Source organism: Ascaphus truei, chromosome 2 (genome assembly GCF_040206685.1).
Source record: "Ascaphus truei isolate aAscTru1 chromosome 2, aAscTru1.hap1, whole genome shotgun sequence".
NCBI lineage: Eukaryota > Metazoa > Chordata > Amphibia > Anura > Ascaphidae > Ascaphus > Ascaphus truei.
The window spans coordinates 416,511,312-416,532,718 of NC_134484.1; the positions used below are offsets into that span (position 1 = coordinate 416,511,312).

Here is a 21,407-nt window from a genome sequence, read left to right on the forward strand (position 1 = left end):
GTATTGAACTAAATGCCCCATATTTATGAAGAAAGAATATAGTTAAAATACATAGTAATGTACTAAATAACTTGTCAAATTGGATGTAGCATTGGGGACCTTTTGATCCTTGTTGAAGTCATTGAAGATGTATGTTTTAATGTTCAGTTTCCAGGAGGAGCTGTTTTAGCTGACATCATGTTGTGATGCCCAGTCATTCACAATCTGTGCTCTCGCTTGGCCTGCTTTAGTTCTGTTTGGCACTAAATGGGTTGGATTTAGTGGCCTAAGAGGCCTGCAGTGCATTGCAATAACAGACCCAGGGCACTGAAGTAGTCAAGAATAATTGGTGTGTGTGTGTGTGTGTGTGTGTGTGTGTGTGTGTGTGTGTGTGTGTGTCCTGCTCACTGAGATTATACATTTTTAAAGTTTCATTTACAACTGAGGGAATTGTTGCTTCTTTCACACACACAACAACAACGTAGTCTGTATTCTACATATCACCTGTCACAGGTGCAATAGGAAAGGATAAGGGGAGCATATTTTCCACAGAGGATAAACAAACTAAAATTACTCCTAAATGAAATATCAGAATATTTACAGAGTTTTGCAGGATATTTTTTCCAAATCCTAAACCGGTTCCAGTCACTACACTATCACACAGTGTTAAGAATTTTTTTGGAGTGTCCATCACCGAGATTGAACCCATTAAACATATTGTTGCTGTTATTTCATACTGGTCCTATAAGCGACTGCAGTTCTTATAAATGTTATGTTAAACAGAAGTTAACACTGTTAGAGTAAGTGCTGTTGTGCTGTTTCCTCTCACATGATATATTACATTATGTAGCTTGGTTAGTGACACTGCAGGCTGGTGTTGTCATTAATCGCTTTTCTTGTAATTCCAGTGCACAGTTTGCCGGACTTCTTTGTGAAGAGGAAGGGAACGGTGCAGACAATGTCCAATACTGTGGCTACTGTAAATACCACTACAGCAAGCTGGTAAGGATTTCCACATATACAATAAAAAATAGGTGGTTAAAATCATGCCAGGAGACAGACTCCTGCTCAAGACCTGCATCCTTATTTGTACAAAGTATTTCATTTTCAGAGCTAATGTCAGGCAAAATAAGTCATTTGTGGTACAGTGTTTTATTTCTCCGTTTAAGATGAGCACAGTTTTTGAGAATATTGATCTTTATGACGTTATTTTGTAATAATACCACTGAAATGTGTTAACATAGTTTTTACACCGCTGGTCCATACAAAACAGTTTTTTAGGGACAACCCAAGACTCTCAAAGAACATACAACATTCTACATATTTTTTTCTCAGTGGCAATAGTAAAATAAGCATTTAAACAAACAGGTCATTTTAAAGTGCTTTAGGAGCATACTAAAAGAAAATATCAGAGGCTTATAAAAGGGTTTTATAATAATATTATTTCCTATAGCGCTTTTTTCCCCAATGGGACTGAAAGCGCGTCACAATGACAGTATAGTGCGCGGTACGCAGCACATAGGATTGTTACAGACACAGTCCCTGTCCAGATGAGTTTACAATCTGTGTTTTTGGTGCCGGAGGCACAGGGAGATAAAGTGACCGGGAATTGAACCAGTTTCCCCTGATTCAAACTTCGTGTCGTTGTTTACAGAGACGGTACCTTGACTCGCTGAGCCGCTCCTTCTCCTGTTATCAGCCATAAAAACAGTACGAACATGTATAGGAACAGGGCATTTTTGAGCAGCATTACAGATTTTTTAAAAATATTTGTTCATTTCTAATTAGCTACTAGTATATTTTCATTCTATATATTCAATCTATATTTATTTCTCCTGGCAGCAAACTAAATTATGAATACAATAGTTTTGCATTTTAGCGGCTGGAGCTTAATTGGGCCTGTCCGTTATTTAATTATATTTTACAATTCATTTTTATGGAAACGAATGCAGCTGAAAATATTTAGCGCTACATTTTCCAAATTGCAAAAGAGCAGGAAGTGCATTATAAACCAGACATGCCAATGTATCCCAGGAAACCGGGTGCTAATCGAGGCCAGCTATTTATTTTACCAAGAGTTGTTACCTGTCCAGCAAATAGGAAGACAAACCTGTGCTGCTGATCCAGTCCCACTGTTGACCTGGAGTTAGTTGATAGGTTGTGCCACAAATATTAATGTAGATAGCGAACTAACCTTAACACAGCAATCCGCCCTCGCCCAATTAGTCTTTTGTAAAACCATTTGGAAACATGGGAGGGGGTTCTGCTCAGCTGAACGGAACTACTTTCATCTACGGAGACCCCCTGGTTCTGAGATAATTACCAATAAAGTTGCCACCGTCACTCCTGTAATATTGAGCCTGGCTACCTTCACTGACCAATAGGAAGCTGCAATCGATGACATTGTGACTTCCTATTGGCCCACGGGACCCGGGAGATGTGAAGGGTAATAATTTTACCTAGGACAGACCTCCGGCACCTTACTGGTAATTATTTTCAGAATGGGGTGATAGGTGAGAGCTTCCCACGCCCAATTCTGAGCGCTGTGTACCCGACTGGTTCCACATACGCTTAAAAACCTATATTATCGTGCCCTGTTCCTTGAGGATTAAATGTCTGGTTTCCTTACACCATTTGCAGTATTGATAACACCTACTGGGAAAAAAAGAGACTTCTCTCATTCTTGCACAAGTAAATGTAATATCTATATTTCCAATGACCGCAGTTGGGTAATGCACCCTAGTTATCATTCACACAGTGGATTAGGGCTTAGTGTCTCACAGTATAGGAAACCTGAAATAAAACTGTTGAATTCTTAAAGCAAATGTTAGATCTGGAAATAACAGGTTCCTATATTCCAATCTTGTCCACAAGTAGGGCTTGTCCTATATTTTGTAGAAATAGTCGATAACGCCAATATGAGAAACTACCCAGAAACCACAAAATAGTAAATCGCACTGTTATTGAAAGCTCCGTGAATTTCAAATCCCTACGTTATTTGACCATTGAAATCCATTTATATTTATTTCTGTGCATTTGAACACATTGCATTAATAAGCCTAGAAAGGGTCCAGCATCAGGCCTAATGTGTTACCTATTAATACACTGAGATAACAGGATGCAGTGGATATAGCAACAATTGTACCATGTATTAGCGATGCCTCTTACTAAACCAGTTACTGCTGCATAGTGAATATCCTCCTCAATGGGATCCGTGTTGATGCATGTGCATGGAAATGAAATGTTGAGAAAAAGAACTGGAACTTGCATTCGCTCATGTTCACTGCACATTGGGAAGGGATGCTGTGTTTTAATAACCATGCTTAATTCTGGATGGCATAATCTTTTTCCAGGGATATTGTACATTGTAATCTCTGCATTGTTGGGAAGTATGGAACACATTTACACAAAGGGACCTTTAGGCATATCATGAACTAAGCTTTGTTGGTGGAATAAACTGTTTTTAATACTCCATTTGATGAATTCCCAGATTGTTTGTAGTTCACTCCTTTTGTAGTGGTCTTTTTTGTTAGAACTGACATTCTTTCCTTTACATGTTAAACATTTGGGATACTGAATGGATAAAGTCTGCTCTTTGCATACATATGGTCTTATTCCCTATTGTCTGAAGCAGCCATGCAAGTAGTTTTTCGGCCGAAAATCCCCATTGAAATCATTGTGGTTTTCTTCTAATTGGCCGCTTCTGACTATATAGAATTACCCCCATAGTGTGCGTTTTTTCAGACTGTAGGGCTTGTAAGGGGGACCTGTTTGCTTTGGACCGGAGATTTAAGGCAATTACTATTTTGGTTCCTCAAATTACACCTTTGCCAGCAGTGGGAGCTGATTACTGTTGCAAAAAGCCTCACATTGTTGCATATGAGCCTCATTTTGATGTAAGGCAAACAACACGCATTCATATCTATCGTATCGGTTAGATATGCGCTATATCTTCTGTTGGTTTTTTTTGTCACTACTTCTCTGTATTGGGAAATATGTTGGCTCCCAAACAAGAAAACAATGATAAGAATAAGAATAATGCCGTGGTCAGATTGGAGGCCTTTACTTAAAACTTGAGCAATGTTCAGTTCAAGGCATCACAGAGGCATACCCTCACGTCATCAGCTTCTTAGCAAATTCTTGCTGCAACTAAAACAAAATGCACTAGTTTCATGCATTTATCATACAATGATGTGCCCACCATAAAACTCAGTACAGTTTTCAGAACTATAATGAGGAATGCATGGTGCAGCTCTGTCTGTTCCGCTCTCTTTGGCCTGCCTAGATTCTGTAAACGAAACTGCTGAATTGGCGATAATCTGGTATGAGCGCAAATGAATAAAGTTGGATTTTGTTTCCCATGTAACGCAATATTTAAGAAGTATACATGCATGATATCTGGGAATCAACTCCTTTGCATATGGCTTTTTGGCGGTAATGCAGGAGAACCGCAATGGTCACTATCACAATTGCAAAACGACCATCAAAAATCCACATGCAGATACAATACATGGCTAGAATAGCGTAATCTTCAACTCTTTACATTGTCCTGTGGCAAATATGTCTTTTAACCTCCTTGAATCCTTATGGGCTTCCAATGAATAGCAAAAGAAGGCCTTCGGACAATAAAGGGGTTAAAAGAATACACAAACACTATATCATTACACTAACTTCCCATTAATGTGTACCATGCTTGGCAATACCTTACTAACCCTTATGGCAAACATGGAGTTTTCCCTTCCTTCCACCCCCTAAGCACCCACCCTATGGCACCTACCCCCGTTACCCACCCTCGCTATCCCTCCCAAACACACCTAACAACCCCCATCGTTATGAATGATAGCCTTATTAACAAAAGCTCGCTAATAGGCCTTACATTGATCCAACAAAAGAAAACATTACGTAAATAACATTTTCAAATATACAAGGAAATCCTAGGTAGAGCCTCATTGGCACTTAGGGGGTAATGGGGAAAAAAACAAAACACTTGCCCCACCAACGTTGTGGTCTTTTGAGTCAAAGACCCCTCGAATTAGTCCAATTTTGTAATCCAATGAGTGGTTGCCCAACCATAAAAAAATATATAAATGCCTAAAAAACTGGCTACGGTATGGCCCGATTGCCTACTCGAATTCACTGCCACCCTGTCCCACGACAAACCATCCTCATCATTGTTTGAAACCAACTTCGCCTTCTTAACGGGAGCCATCCTCAAGCGTCCTCTTCCCTCGCACGGCTGAGGTGGTAGGACTTGGCTCTGAGGTGGTATGGTAGGACTTGGCTCTGAGGTGGTATGGTAGGACTTGGCTCTGAGGTGGTATGGTAGGACTTGGCTCTGAGGTGGTATGGTAGGACTTGGCTCTGTGGTGGTATGGTAGGACTTGGCTCTGAGGTGGTATGGTAGGACTTGGCTCTGAGGTGGTATGGTAGGACTTGGCTCTGAGGTGGTATGGTAGGACTTGGCTCTGAGGTGGTATGGTAGGACTTGGCTCTGAGGTGGTATGGTAGGACTTGGCTCTGAGGTGGCTCTGAATATGGAAATCTATAGCAGTCAATTGTTTTCTGTGACCGTAGCTAATAAAGAATTGGGTCACTTTTTCCAAGAAAGTTCCTGCACAAAGTTGCTGACATCACACAAAAGACTGGCTAAAGGAAACCAACTCTTTTGAATTTGTTTTAACAATTACAATGTTTAAAAATGAATTTATAAATAAAACTACGTCTAAATATCTGTTTTAAAGAAGGCTGCAACTTGTATAGTGTACATTTGTTGAACTTTTTGCTTCTATGCTTTGGGGTTTAAATTAACAAAGCCAATTAACTTGAATTCTGAAATGGCAATTTAATTTATAGCTGTTTTATCATATGCTATGCTGGATGCCTTGTTTTTTAAACACCTATGCAGTGACTTTGTGAGTTCTAAGGAAATTAGATTGTCCAAGGTCTAATTGCGTTACCTTAATTTAAAATATACTTAATAGTTTTAGTGATTAGATCATTTGTGAATATCTTGTTTTGGAGTGTCTTGTTTTACCTTAGAGTTGGAGGCATTTAACAGACCATCATTGCAATAAATGAAATCTGTGTTTCTTCCCAGCATGAATAGTTTTAGTAGCCTGTCGGTGCACACGTTCCCTCCTGTTTAGCTGTGCAGTACACAGATCGGTGGGCTGAGCTTATTTTTACACACATTTTAGGGGATCACATGTTCATGTTCTAAGCCAGGGGTGGCTATCTCCAGGCCACAAGCTGATATCCAATTTTTAATCCTAAAAATGTTAAGAACAGTCGGATGGATTATTCTATCGCACAATAATTTTTTTGTTTTCGCCCGTCACGCAGTCCAATTTCTTCAAATTCCACCGAAGCATTTACGTTAATCTGTACACCCGTAAATAAGCATTCAGATCTCTCTATCCAGTGTAGGAGGAAGCCAGCATCCACTTGCTTGGCAAGATTTCCACACCATTCAAATGAGTAACTGGGGCAAGGCGGAGCTGGTTTCATAGCGTAATGAATAGGGGCTTGAGTGTATGAACAGAAAAGTATAGAAACAGACTACTGAACAGGACCATCTTTCCCCATGTTCTCTGTTCAGTGAGTTATGTACCTATGTATGCTTATTAACACCACATTTCCAATGATTTCCTAACCATGTAAGGATGTCATCTGCCTATTTCCATGTTTTTATTGCCTTAACTATAAGCACTTGGTGTCTTGGAAGGGAACATTATTGTCTCAACCTTTTTTTTTCCCTCTCTCTACGTCTTCCTTATTTCCAATCAGATAAACATGTTTTCCTTTGTGTATGGGGCGAGGTTTTACTGCTGAGCGTGCGATATTGCTTTGCAGGTCTAGAATTAGAAGCCATACAAGAATAATCTTTTTGGTCGTGTTGAAAAGATCCATGTGCTGGTTTTGTTTTTGTAACACGGTCTCTAAATGTGTTTAAAGCTAAGATGGGAGTCTTGCATCAATTGGTTTCTTTTATGCTGGTCTAATCAAAGTGTGTGTATATAACACCCCCCCCCCCCACACACACACACCGCCCACACACACCCACGCACACCGCCCACACACACCCACACACACACACCCCACACACCACCCACACACCCCCCACACACACCCCCCACACAGACACACACCCCCCACACAGACACACACCACACCCACAGACACACACCACACACACCACACACAGACACACCAGACACACACACCACATCACACCACACACCACACAACACACTCTCACGGATAAATGTATCTGTGCTAAAATGTCTTTTCCACAGAGGAAATTACCCTTAAAAAAAAATTATTTTTTTATTTCACATACTAGTTGAGATTTTTTGGGTACACGTCTTATTTTATTAAAATTTTTATTTTACTATTTGTTTTTATATAAAAAAGGAGCAAGCTGGAATTTAGTAGATCTTGTGATCAATGTTTAAGTGATTCTTCCTCTCACTCTCAGGATAAACAACATGAGAAGGAGAAAAAAGTAAGTGTATTTACTGTTGCCGGTGCATGGCACCCATTGTCTCATGGCATTTCCATTCATTTTGTGGCTAGTTCAACGCCTATTGTGGTCTAATGTTTGTGCTATGTACTTGGTGACATAAGCATGGCCCAGGTGTCATTGTCTGCATGTGCCGCTAAGCACTCATACTCATTGACCTTACAGGCTCTCTGTGTGTGTGGAGCCAGCCACTTTTTATCTTGTCCTTTGCCTGGAACAGAATCATTCTCCAGGACTCTGAAAGTCACATAAAAATGGGACATAGAAACTTTGCCAAAGGAAATGGCCACAGCAAGTGGAAGATGAGTAGTAGTTAGTTACATTGTTACATAGTTGGTTACATGGTTATATCTTGACATTGTTACAAAGTAGATGAGGTTAAAAATAGACATACATCCATAAAGTTCAACCTATGCTAAATTTAGACGACAGATACTTATCCTTTTGTATTTGCAGTATACATTCATGATCTGGGACTTTGCATCAGAATTGTTTTTTATACTGCACTATGCTAAGTACCACTTTGTATTTGTGGCCTAGGAAACTTTGATGACCCTTTCATTACATAACAATTATTCTTGTTGGGCTCCACAAATTCCTGGCAAACACTGACTGCCTTTATACTCTCATTTCTGACCTTGATGTCGGGGACAGATTATCCCATCTGTTATTAGAATGGGTTTGTTTGTAAAGGGAGTGAGCAGTAAGATTACTGGCCCTAGACAAAGTATTTGTTTCTGCTCCTAATACTCCATTCCTTAATTAAAGGAAGATGTGGGCTTTGTGAGTAAGAAGCAATAATTACTCTCCGCTTAAAATAAATAATTGAACTAAAGTATTGCAAGCAGTTTCATTCATTAGCCATTCATTTAAAGTGACAATATTTATTTTCTGTTCATAACAAGGCAAAGTCTGATGGTGACAGTGCCACACAGTTCTCAATTCTGAGTCGGGTTGTGGAGTATGAAATCTTGCATAGTATGTTGGGGGTGGGGGGCACTGCGTTGCTGAGGTAGGATGGCCTGTACACCGAGGCCGGCTGTTCCTTCCTGTCCGTGGTCTTGGTTGCAGCAATATTTTTTATATATTGTTGGATTAAAAACTTTGGGGTTGAGTAGGGTTTGTAGATATTAAACAACTGAGTAAAATTGGCTTTGTTGGTATAGACACACAAGCACAGTCACACACACACACAGTCACACATATACACACACACACACACACACACACACACACGTCAAGAGTATCAGTGATGTAAAAATAAATACGGCAACCATTGTGAATTATGGCGATATGTCTTAAATTGGCAACACTCCTATTATTTTGGTGTGGTCATTTAACCCCTCCACTGCCAGAAGATCCAGGAATACATTGCAATAGCCGTATGTGTTGTATATTGCGTGGAATGCGCTGCTGCTTCTTGAGCCTAAATTAGCAAAACTATAAAACACATCTTGAATTATTAAACTGACGTTACAGAATTAACGACGTGGTAGATACTGAAGCACTTTCTCTTCATTTTTAGCCTTATACAGTTTGATCATATTTTAGGGTATATATCAAAATGAAATCTTAATCTGTCACTTTCTTGGTCCATAAAGGCCACTTTTGTCTCCTGCCCTACAATGGCAGAGGCTTGTGACACATTGCTGCCCATCTTCATTAAAGACCTCTCTGACATTGGTGAGACTTGGCCTAATGTAAATAATTGCTGACTACTGGAGCTTGAAAATCTCCCACGAAACTGAAGGTTTCTGGTAAACACAGGATTTTGTTTAAAACCTGTCTAAACATTGAGAAGAATTAAAAACCTCAGGTTATAGGTCCTTTGGAAGTCCACGGGTTTAACATTCCCCGTGCTAGCGAGCCTGCCGTTCATTACCTACGATTTCCAGCTCCTTACAGCACTGAAAAGGTTAATGGTATGTGCATGGACTGCACCTCCTCCTGATTAACATTTATAGTAGGCATGTGGGATTAGTCAAACAGAAGGAAGATGTTTTCTTTCCACATGACATTTAAATGCAATAGTCCCTCACACCTTGGTTAAAAAAATCTAAATATATATATATATATATATATATCAAGTGGTAAGTGTGGGGTATTTTTTTTTGTTTTTGTTTTGTTTTATTTCCTGATCTCCCAAGACAGCAGAGAGAGAGAAAAAAAATAATTGTTTATATGAGAGTAATAAAAGGTGTTGCCCTTAACGGTGTGTTTTTTCCCTGTAATTAGAAACCACAGTGAAAGAACTATAATTAAAACCACATATCGCCTTTCTTTGATTTCTTTTTTCTCTTGTTGCAAATTTGGATTAAGGTTTAACGCAAACAAAAGTTGAACCCCTTTAACTCCCCCCCCCCCCCCCACTGATTAATTTACCATTTGCGACGTATGCTTTGTGATTGCATTCGCATTGTTTCTAGGCCCTCTCCAGCCAGACCTATGTTTAAGGCATAACCATCTAATCACACATTTGAAGTATAAGACGAGTGCAAACGTGTGCTTGGTAATTCATTGACTATTCCTGAAATCTGGTTTGTCTGTGAAGTGTCCTGAGGCTCCTTTTCATTATGCGGGGAAGCCACCTTCCAATTGATGGAGAATATTTTAGTCCTGTTTCCTTTCCCAGCATATTAAATAGGCGCCCAAGGGCTCTTTTACCCCATGGCACTGAAGATGTTAAGGATAGTTGCTGTCTTGGTTGCATTGGGGGTGCAGTCACAGTGCTGCTAGTACTTGTAGTTTGTGTGGGTGTTTAGTTTAGAAAGAGTAGAAGTGAATTCCACCAGGGCAACTCCAGTCCTAAAGGGCCATCAACAGGTCAGGGTTTCAGGATATCCCTGCTTCAGCACAGATGGCTCATTCAGAGGCTCAGTCAATGACCGAGCCTCTGATTGAGCCACCTGTGCTGAAGCAGGGACCGATTGATCCACCTGTGCTGAACTCCTTTCTATGTGATTACAACAGCACACAATAAATGGTTACACTCTGTACAGAACTTGTCACAAAGCTGGACCGACCGGTCAGTGGTGTATTTTTTTTTAATTACATTGTTGTCGGGTCCTAAATCTTGACTTAGTACTAGTGTAGCGGGGCCAACTCCAGTCCTCAAGCGCCACCAACAGGACTGGTATTAGGGATATCCCTGCTTCAGCACAGGATTGAGTCACCTGTGCTGAAGCAGGGATATCCTTAAAACCTGACCTGTTGATGGCCCTTGAGGATTGGAGTTGGCCCACACCCTGCACTAGGGTTAGGCCATTGATTTAAAACGTGTTACCTTTATGTATTTTTCCAGTGTGCTAAAGCCCTTAGCAGCTATCATTAATTGTATTGTTTTGAAATAAATCTAAATTACCAGAGTGACATGCTGTGAATGGTAAGACCGTTTCTTGAGCTTAGATCGATTCCTTGTTGGCATGTGTTTGTAATAGCGCTGGCAGCCAACCCCACGACGGTGGCAGCATGCCATGCGTTTCACACGGAGTTTTAATCTTTTAATAAAAATATAAAGAGCATGACTAAATACTAATTTGCCTCCCTGCTGACTTGCAAGTCGTCTTCCACTTTGATTTAGTTAGCTCAGTGGAGAAGCTTTATCCAAATCGAGACGCACTTGCTCTCGACTGTGAGGCTCAGTGCGAAATGTACAGTAAAATACATTTCATTTATAGCACAAAATAGGGGGCAACTTAAAATGTCACCATTTAGCTTCCTAAAATGTCTTTTGCAGAATACAAGGCAGGAACCATGGAGCACTTGCAGGCATACGGTATATTATTGCCTGTAGTAGAGACATAAGTGGCTCTAAAAGCTTGTGTTTTAAAACATGGTATATCTAATAAAGGGGTTATTTCTACCCAAGATTTCTCTTTTGTTTAACAGTATTTTAAGTTGAATTGAAACATAAGTGGGTGGGGGGTGGGGGGGGGGGAAGTAAACGTGTGCATCTGTTGCATAAAATCCATGTTGGTGTTTACTTGCAGCAAATATATTAATGTAATTCAGCTAGATTCTTGGGAGGTTTACAATGCATTGGACCTGTATGAAAATGAAAACCATTGTTTTCTCCGCGAGCTTCCAGCACACATTGGTACTTTCTCCCTGTCTGACCACCAGACACAGATGTGACCTTCAAAACTAATGTGCAGCACCATCTACAGATAATTTTCCAAATGGGAGCTTTGCATGCTGCAGAGCAGGACTGGCCTGTCTGCTGGGGGCTGCACTGCTTGAGTGAGAACCTTCCCGTTCTATCTCCTTATTTTTATTGCCAGACTCTTGGGCAGAGCAGTGTGTTGAAAGGATGTCATTGAATCTTACAGTTTTAAAGGTGAAGGCTCACCTGGCATCAAAGTTAGCCAATCATAGTGGTATGTAAATCCCATTGATTGATGCCTTTGTGGAATAAAAAAAAAAAAAGAGGGGAGGGCAATTGTAAGTATGAAAACTATACACATTTTTTTTTTGGCAAGTTTGAAGATTTTCTTTTATTTTCACTTACAATGGGTGAGGCAGTGAGGTGATGTGTCACTCTTCTTTACGCCCGCAAATGTATTTTCAGATATTTATCTTAAGGTATCTCCGTTCAATCGTTGCTGTTGTATTTGGAGTTGTGTTAAACCGTTTATATTTTTTCTAGCCTCTGTTTCCTTTTTTACTCTGGCCACGTTCTGCATGGGGAAGTTATCCAGTTGTTTTCTGTTTTGGAGAAATATTGATGTCCATTTCTTTTTATTTTTATGGGATAGATTCAAGCTAGCTGCCATTTTCTAAAAACGGTAAAAAACAGACACAACTCTGCCCTCGTCACTGCAACCCTGGATATTTGTCGTTTGACAAAAGCAGCCTATACCGTGCATAATGTGACATGTCATCATGGAGGAATGAACGCAAGGGCGTTATTGTGAGTTGTTAAAGGACTATTAAGAAGGGGATCAATTGTTAAGGCATTTCTTTTTAGCACAATTTCAGAATGTGTTTATTTGTGGGACTTCACTTTTAACAAGATAATCTCTTTTATGAATCTTAGAAAAAAAAACATTGCTCTCACAATTATTCTTTTTTTATTTTTTGTTTCTTGGCTTTTTACCTTGAGCTATTTATTTTTCAAGACATGTGAATGACTGTGTTGTAAAAGGAATAGATTTCAGGTGGACACCAGCCATTTGTTGACCAACATATATATATATTTTTAAATTTGAACTGAAAGTAAACAAGTCCTTTTCTTCCTTGTCTTGTAGCAAAATGTACAGAGGATCCTGTTCCTGGCACGTACTCGAGTGTTCCACAGGAACAGAACCCGAAACCGCACAATATACTGCGTGACTAGGAAAGGAGGGCGATGGTTGTCTTATAAATAATCGGGAAAAAGGGGACGATAGACAGCACTCTGATAGTGTTAAATTTATGCAATTGCAGGGTGCACGGAATAAAAGGGGACCCTTATTCCCCTGTATAGTACTAACAAATCTACGTAAGTACCAGCACTCACTGTCTAATAGCTAAATGATGAAAACAGTTGTAATGCAGAATAAACATTTAATAATAAAACGAACCAGAAATAAATCAAATGTGTTTGCAGAAACCAGTATCACAAATGGGCATGTCACAAAGTGAGGGGTGAGGGGTGGGGGGGGGGATTAGGGTGGGGTGGAAGGAAAAGGGTAAAAAACATGAAACACAAGGAATATACACAAAAAACGGAGAACGGAAAGTATGCTAAGGGGGCAACGTTTCGAGGTAAACTGTACAGTAAAGGCTGAACACAGCTTGCAAGAAAGCAGCTTGCAAGAAGCACCAGGAGTCCACAACAGTCAATGAAAGGTTAATGGGAATAGCAAATGAAGACAGTAATCAAACCCTCTGTGGCTCTGCTCCTTGTGCTCGTGTGGAGTGCTGTGTTCAGCCTTTACTTTACATTGCCCACAGTTTCTTGTGGTACTTGAACTGCTGGCATTGACTTTAGTGGATTCTTGCTGCCCTGCTATTAGCTGTTTAGCTGTATTTAGCCTACACTGTATGTTTGCTATCTATTTTCAGGGGTGTCTGATTTGACCAGTTATAGGGGAAGGGAGGCTTAGGGAAGTACCTCTGGGACCTTTTGGACCAGGGGGAATGGGCCAGATGAAGAGGTAGTCCCTCGAAACGTCGCCCCCTTAGCATACTTTCCGTTCTCCGTTTTTTGTGTATATTCCTTGTGTTTCATGTTTTTTCCCCTTTTCCTTTCCCCACCCCTCACTTTGTGACATGCCTATTTGTGATACTGGTTTCTGCAAACACATTTGATTTATTTCTGGTTCGTTTATATATTATTAAATGTTTATTCTGCATTACAACTGTTTTCATCATTTAGCTATTAGACAGTGAGTGCTGGTACTTATGTAGATTTCTTATAAATAATGTTCTGTGAAATGTTGTTTGTATTCTTTGAATTCATGGAGCTAAAAAGGGCACGGGAGGCTATAAACTAAAGCTTTTGGTGATGGTTGTATGATTAGTTTGATTGACCAGTCCATTAGGTGAGGAAAACCTCTTCCTTGAATTTATTCTCCCAAACACACATGTACGGGCAGTATCACAGAGGCACTGGATTTGGGTTTATTAGCTTCCTCTTATGTTTTTGACACCTTATCAATAATACAGATGTATGTGTGTGTAAAAAAAAAAAAAAGGGAGATATTTGTAAACCAAGAACAAAAAGTTAGGATGAGGCAGGATTTAAGAGTAAGCAGAGAAGTGTGTGTGTGTGTGTGTGTGTCTGTGTTATTATTAAATCCTTAAAAGTACACAATGTACTAAACTGGGTGACGTTTCGGCCTAACCAGCGCTTTGTCACGCTCCAGCTTGAAGCGCCGTCGACAGTCTCTACTTCTGTATATTATCCTGGTGGACTTTGACCATCTTCCGATCACCCAAGAAAGATGAGTAGTAATATACTTTCGTCCTACGTACTTACCTGCAGTTTATCTACACACCTACCTATATACCGGTCTCTCTTGGAAGGAATATGCACGTACATGTTCTGCTAGCCCGGCCTGTGCACATTCACGGGATGTAACGCAAGCTGACCTGCAAGTCATATGAATTTCAGACACTGATTATAGTTTGTAGAATGTAATAGTGATGAAGTATTTGTTTTAAACTGTAATCTTTTAACTCATTTAGAAGACGTCACAACCTGGTGATGGCAGAGTGCAGACATAAGCGGCTTTGGTGTTATTTGGTGGGGGGGGATATTGGAAATTAACAAAAATCTGACAATTTTCCTGTTAACTACTTGCAAAGGGCTTTTTTTCCATGTATATACAAATATATATATATTTGTTGTAGAAAGACTGTGTGCAGTAGAAAGAAGTCACAATAGTGATCATCTTTAATAGGCCCCACAGAAACTCTTGATTTGCAATATTCCCGATGTCACAGGGAGGCTTTTAACCAGAATCTGAGCGGGAAAATAAAGGCAATGAAGGTTACTGTGTGTGCAAATTTCCATTTTAAATAGTCTGTAGTGATTGTGAACATTGAAGCCCAGGGCAAATCTAAAATACAGTTGCAGGACACCAAAAGGTGCAAAACATTTGAGATATTTATATTGACGATGCATTTTTAAATAATGTATTTCAAAAATATATATTAATGCAAGCTTTTCCCATTTAACCCCGCATTGTTCTCTCAAGCATTGCATGCCTCTGCGGCACTGCGGAGGTTAAATAATGTCAACTATGCACTTAAAATGAAACTGGAAGCACAAGATCAGGTTTAGTTCTTTGTTTTGAATGTATTGAGCTTTCCAAATGTGGCAGCTTAACTGATATATTGCGCAGATGGCAATCCATTATTCCTCTGCCTGTCTTCCTGAGACTTTATTCACAGGGAACCTGGGGAAAATACAAACTGCTTCTATTATGAGAGGCATTCCCAAAGGTAACGTGAAAGATCATGTAGCTTGTGGTTATCTGAAAAGGGCTGGTGATGTAAGGAAGGGAAGAAGAAGAGAGAAAAAAGCCCCCAGGCTGCTGCTTTAAAATGGTTTTGCTCCGATTACCGGTGAGGAAGAAATGCTTTCCCTCAAAATCTGCTCAAATGGGTGATGAGCCAGTCATACCGAGAGCAGCCTGTGTATATAGCGCTGCTCTCTGTCTGTCATGGAAAGGCCAGGAACATATTTACCTTGAGTTTTTATAGTCTTGCTTTTGTTGCAGGCCGTCGATATTGGCATTGATCGCAAATCGGCATCTTTACACATTGTAATTAATGATTTTGTGGGGTAATATGACAAAATTGTATTTCATATTTGAGTTATTCTGCCAGTGTCAAAATGCCAAGGCCTCGCTGAGGCTGGGACTGCCCTGTCTTTAGTAGGCAATTTTTTGATATATAAATTTAAAAGGGGGAAAAACTTGTGTTGATCTATTTTATATCGTTCCATCAAGTCGCTCTGTTATTGAACTTTTTTTTTATCTTGTAATGTACAAAAATAGGAGGTGGCTATTTTACTTGATATCTGGGAACTGGCTCTTTAAGCCACGTAGAGAGATTTTTTTTGTACCCAATATAATTTTCACTGCCTCATGGTGCAAATGGAAAAAGCATGTCCGAGGCACTTATTACTACATTGGCTGAGCAGTGAGGCAATCGACCAATTGTTCTAGTTTCCAAAACAAGTCTCTGGTGACAGAATGACACGTCTCAAAAAGGTTCTGACCCAGAATCCCCTTTGAGTTCTAATAATAATAATTATAATGAATTGTTTGTTCTTGTATAGCGCTGCTAGTTTTAGAGTAAGCATCTTTATGCTTCTCTGCAGTGCTCAGTGCCAAGGTAATGAGCATATTGGGCCAGGACCCACACTTGTGAAATGATTCTTGTTCACTCAAAATGTTGTTGTTTTTGTTGTTGAGGTAGGTGGTGGATGTTAACCTTCCGGCTGACAGAGAGGCCTGCAATGTGTGGCAAGACCCGTTTGACAGTGAAGAGGTTAAACAGTCACATATTAGATTGAAGTCGACCAATAACTTAATCCGTTGCCATTCTTGAGCATTGGGGCATCTTCCCCAATGTTTCCCGAATATAGTTAAAATATTAATTACAGATAGTGTACCATTAAATATTTCCTGCACATAGTTAAAATATTAGTTAGAGATAGTGTACCAGTTTCTCGTAGGCTGCGGCCATAGTGCGCGCGGGACAAACAAATTCATTACTTTAACCAGTCCGCTTCGCGCGCAGGAGCGTGACGACGCAGCAGGATTTGGAGGAGACAAATGAATTTGATTTTTCGCGCGACAGCTGCGTCACGTTGTCGTTTGAACCAATCAGGGCGAACCAGCCTGGTGATGGCCACGCCTCCCCGTCGCACGCATCAACGGAAGACAGAAATCGCTCAGCGACAGCCGCGCAAATCTATCTCAAGAACTGTCGTCCCGCGCACGGACTATGTCTGCAGCCTTAGGCCTGACAATCCATTTGTGTCTGAAATAGGTTTTGTGTACACTCCTAGAGTATCTAGGAACAGTCTATTTGTTTTAAATGTTACTTATTTCATGCACCATTTAATTTGTTCTCTAGTAAATTAAACAACAATTTAAATGCTATGGCTCTTAAGTGACGCAATCAATATAAAATTGTGCATAGTTTTTACCTGGTGACTGTTTGATATGTTTGGCACATACATGCATTTACATATCTCGTACACAATATAAAAACATCTTATGTCTTGCTTTTTTCATAATCGTCTGTTGTAAAAGTCCTACATTTGAGAAAACCTGGAGTTTGTTTGTTTGTTAATTAAATTAAGCTTCTACAACGGGGGATAATATGATGATGATACAATCAGCAGTTTAAGTGGTTACAATGCCGAATTTTGGTGAGGTTTCAAATATAAAGGATTTATAAATATGAGGGAGCCAAATAGGTCCTCTGATGGAACATCACAATAAGAAGATAAACATAGAAAATGAAGATAGAAGATAAAAATGGATTATATTTGTAATCCAAGGGTCTTAATTGTTCTGGACAAGACCCTGCAGGCTTGAGTGTGTTATTTCAAATTAAAAATGTAATCCGTTCTTCACAATGTTTCTCATGCTAGGATGTTTCTGTGTCTATATCTGTATAAGGAACGATTTACACAGCTTTTCAAGTATTTCTTCCTACAAAATGTGATTTACAAGTAGCATGTAGAGGTGTGCGGCCAGTCTGCAAAGGCTGTTTGCACTTAATATTTAACCCATCACGGCTAAAATAATTTTAAAAAAAATGTTTGCAATATAAAGTCAAAAGTCTGTGGTTTAGGATTTCAAGCCGTTCATGGCTAGCAATCAATGCAATCTCCGCAAAGTAATCATTAGCCATCTGCTATTTTTTGTAATTCTGTACAATAAGCCACATAATACCAGTGCCTCAGTGTAATTATTTATTTTGTACTAATTGTTCAAATATTGCACACAGAAATTATTATTTTTTGGGGGGGGGGGGGTTGAAAATAGTTTCTATCTGAGAAACTGAATGCCTGCAAATTTTAATTTCCCGTATTCATTTTAGAAACATAAAGAGAAAGAAAAGCATAGACAAAAATCCAGAAAGCACATTGAGCCTGCACCATCATTAGTTCCGCCTCTGACTGTAACGTCTGAGAAGGTAAGTCGCTTTTTTTTTTTTTTTAACTATACTTTTTTTTTCTGAGAATCAAATGAGAGAAGCGTTTTAATCAATACAGTACCATTTCAGGTGGATTGTTTTGATGTCATATTCTAGTTTTTTGTATAAAAGGAGCAATTGATGCAATATCCTATGTGTGTTTAAAAAAACAAAGAAAACATCAGTTCTCTAGTATTAGATAATACTTACTGCATTTTTTACATTTATTTTATTATTCAACTCTTAATGCTTTTTAATTAGTTTTAATATACTGAGCATCCTTTGATTTCTACAGCAGGCTTTAGCACACTTCCCCAGCAGTGTAAGATCTTTGCAACACTTTCCTGTTTGTGATTATTTGTTACCAACATTCCCAGCAGTTTGAGCTGCAAACTGTAAGGCCCAGGACATAGTGAACTCGGCGTCGCTGTGCCGTGCTGAACAGATGCACAAAGCCCCTGCATCTGTTATCAGCGCGGCTATAGTTTCTCCCTCTGCATGCGTGCTAATGCGTGCGGAGGCTGAGAAACTTCCCCGAGACAGGCAAGTTTCAAATTTGCCGCTCGGGGAAGCGGAGGAGCGGTCACGTGACCGTTCCCATCCAATGGGGCTGCAGCCGAGCCATCAGACCAGCAGAGGTGTGTGTGTTGTATGTATGTGTGTGTGTGTGTGTGTGTTGTATGTGTGTGAATATATTTATCAAAGTTGCACAATATTAATAAATAATTTATTCTCACATGTCTTTTTTTTTAATTTTTAAAATATTATATAATATATATACACACACACACACACACACACACACACACACACACACACACACACACACACACACACACACACACACACACACACACACACACACGCGTTCCACAGTGACACACACACACACGCGTTCCACAGTGACACACAAACACACAGACCACTTCAAAGTGACACACACACACACTGACAGCTACCAAGTGACACACACACACACACTGACAGCTACCAAGTGACACACACACACACACTGACAGCTACCAAGTGACACACACACACAGTGATATCCGCCTCCCAAGCGCGCTTGCTGTCTCCTCTGCCAGGACAGCAAAAAGCTCCTGGTAGAGCGAGCGGCAGCAAGCATCAGCGAGCAGCAGCACCAAAGTGTTTACTATGTCCCAGGCCTAACAATAGATAATGTTACCTGTTCTATAAGAATACATTGTAGCTGCTGAGTTACACAGACTGAAGGATTGATTTGAAACTGAAAAGCGGCCATTTAGCAAACCCTGGGAAGCAGGATTTTGCTAATCATTCACGGTAGAACTTAGGTAATTAGCTTTCAATAAAGGTAATCAAAGGCTGCATATATTAAAACAAAAAAAAATATTTTTAAAGTGCCGCTTGGATTGCCTCTTTAATGAGCCATGACAACATAGCGAAGCAGGTCGGGGGGTTTGTAAGCTCTGTATATTACACTTATATCTATAAAAAACTATTTTATTTGTTTGTCTATGAAAGTGCTGACTGATTTACACTCCGCCAGAATCAATAAGGCTTCTAAAACTTTGCACTGTGTCCCAAAGCTGCGTCATTGTTCATAACGGAAGTAAGGTGGTGAATGTGCAGTGCTCTGTGAAACCCATGTGAAACGTCCTGATCTGTCAGTGACCATAGCCTGTAAGTTTGATTAACTGTCTGTGCACTCTTCTGCTTTGTTGACTTCTCACAAAAAAGGAAGTGGTTTTGGTGAACTTTGTAGGTTGCACAAACATCCCCCTCCCTTATACCAGATATGAGAACAGTCCCTTGATACATTTGGGTACTCCCCTAGATGAAAAGGTAAATCCTTTCTCTCTGATGCCTTCCCTGGTAGAGTACAGTTGTGGGAATTTTTTATTTGCGAGGATAAATATAACAAGTGACAGTGTTTAGTGTGCTTAGTCTGTGCATATTTCAGCCCAGGTAGTCTTTTTATTTCAAGGGCAAATAAAAATACCACTTGTGAGCACATTCACATCTCAGACAGGTCTGCAGCCCTGCCTTTCCCCATTATCTCTTAGCATTCAATGCTTCCACGGCAGCCAGGGATTCTGGGAAATGACATGCAATTGAGAACTCAGTGTCACCTTTTTGCTTCAAATCCATTTTAACATGGACCCCTATAAACTTTTGCCTGCCGCATTACACAGCTTTTCAGCACAGTTTGGGTTAAAGAAGTGCATAGCTGGTAAACCTACTCACAAGACAGCGGAATTCATAAGGGCAGAATTAATAATGTGGTGTCTTAACTCAGTCAGAGGTGTCTTGTGTTGAATGGGTTAATTAGGAATGGCTGCCACCATCGGCTTCTGCTGAAGGTTGTAGTCTGTTTCTGGAAGGTAGTCGCTGGAAACAACTGCAGCTGTAAATGTTTCCCTCAAAGCACTGCACCCCTGAGTGTCACAGGGACAATGCTTACTGACTGACAACCCTTCAAGGCCTTTCATTCAAGATGGCCATATTGATGAGGCTAATGCTCCATTAAAAATGTCTGAGCGACTCCATTTCAAATACTTTTATTTCTGGTGTAATGTAGTAAATATTAGTATTGTTGTGTGCCGCATACCGTGATCAAAGCGTGATGGGACCAGGATAAACCGCAGTATACTAAAAGCTTTTTATTTACAAATCTATATTTCCACTTGATTTTCAAAGAATGGAGTAAGTAATGTAATGGATTCTTTCAAGTTTTGTTTTTCGAGCATGAATACTGTTTAAAATGTTTTAAACAAAAAGGATCCAAAGCCTTCTAGTGTTGTTGGGTATTTCAGTAGCATTAGATTGTTTGGCCTAAGCCCTGCAGATCATTAATTGCTAATTACAAAGATAAGAAAAAAATCAGATCGGATGATTCAACAACTTTGCTGGTTTATCTTGCTCAACGTGAAAGAGGCCATAATTATTGTTCTTGTTGACTCTCCAGGTTAAAGCCGTTAATAAGCAGCAATAGAGAGATTACCAGGTATCGCCAGTCCTGTAAGATCTTTTCTAGGAATATGACAATGTCTGTTATAGTGGAAAGATGTGTATTGTCATTCAGCAATAACGCAGTATGACCAAAAAATCAGGGCTGTGAAATATCTTGTGGTCTAAAATAAAATTAGGCCGTTAAGCAAAATATCACTGTTGTCAACTTCTGTGAAAAAGGTGACCATTTTAGATTAAATAATCCCTTTTACATTATACAATGGGATCTCTGAACAATTTAACTTTAGGCTGGGGGGAAATGTAACATAGT

General features: G+C 39.8%; 1 protein-coding gene and 1 long non-coding RNA gene across 7 annotated transcripts in view; both read left to right on the forward strand.

Annotated features, from left to right (window-relative positions):
- The window catches only part of LOC142488767 (uncharacterized), a 433,714-nt gene that overhangs the window by 35,074 nt on the left and 377,233 nt on the right, over positions 1 to 21,407 (forward strand). The window lies entirely within an intron of this gene.
- The window catches only part of MLLT10 (MLLT10 histone lysine methyltransferase DOT1L cofactor), a 157,576-nt gene that overhangs the window by 8,232 nt on the left and 127,937 nt on the right, over positions 1 to 21,407 (forward strand). For 4 of the 6 annotated variants that reach the window (XM_075587545.1, XM_075587542.1, XM_075587541.1 and 1 more), the window contains exons 3-5: positions 888 to 981; positions 7,457 to 7,483; positions 18,050 to 18,145. In XM_075587545.1, coding sequence (XP_075443660.1) covers positions 888 to 981; positions 7,457 to 7,483; positions 18,050 to 18,145 — 217 coding nt within the window. Of the gene's footprint in view, positions 1 to 887; positions 982 to 7,456; positions 7,484 to 12,255; positions 12,411 to 18,049; positions 18,146 to 21,407 lie in introns of those variants that run through there. The other 2 variants (XM_075587546.1, XM_075587544.1) reach the window with 2 other exon arrangements.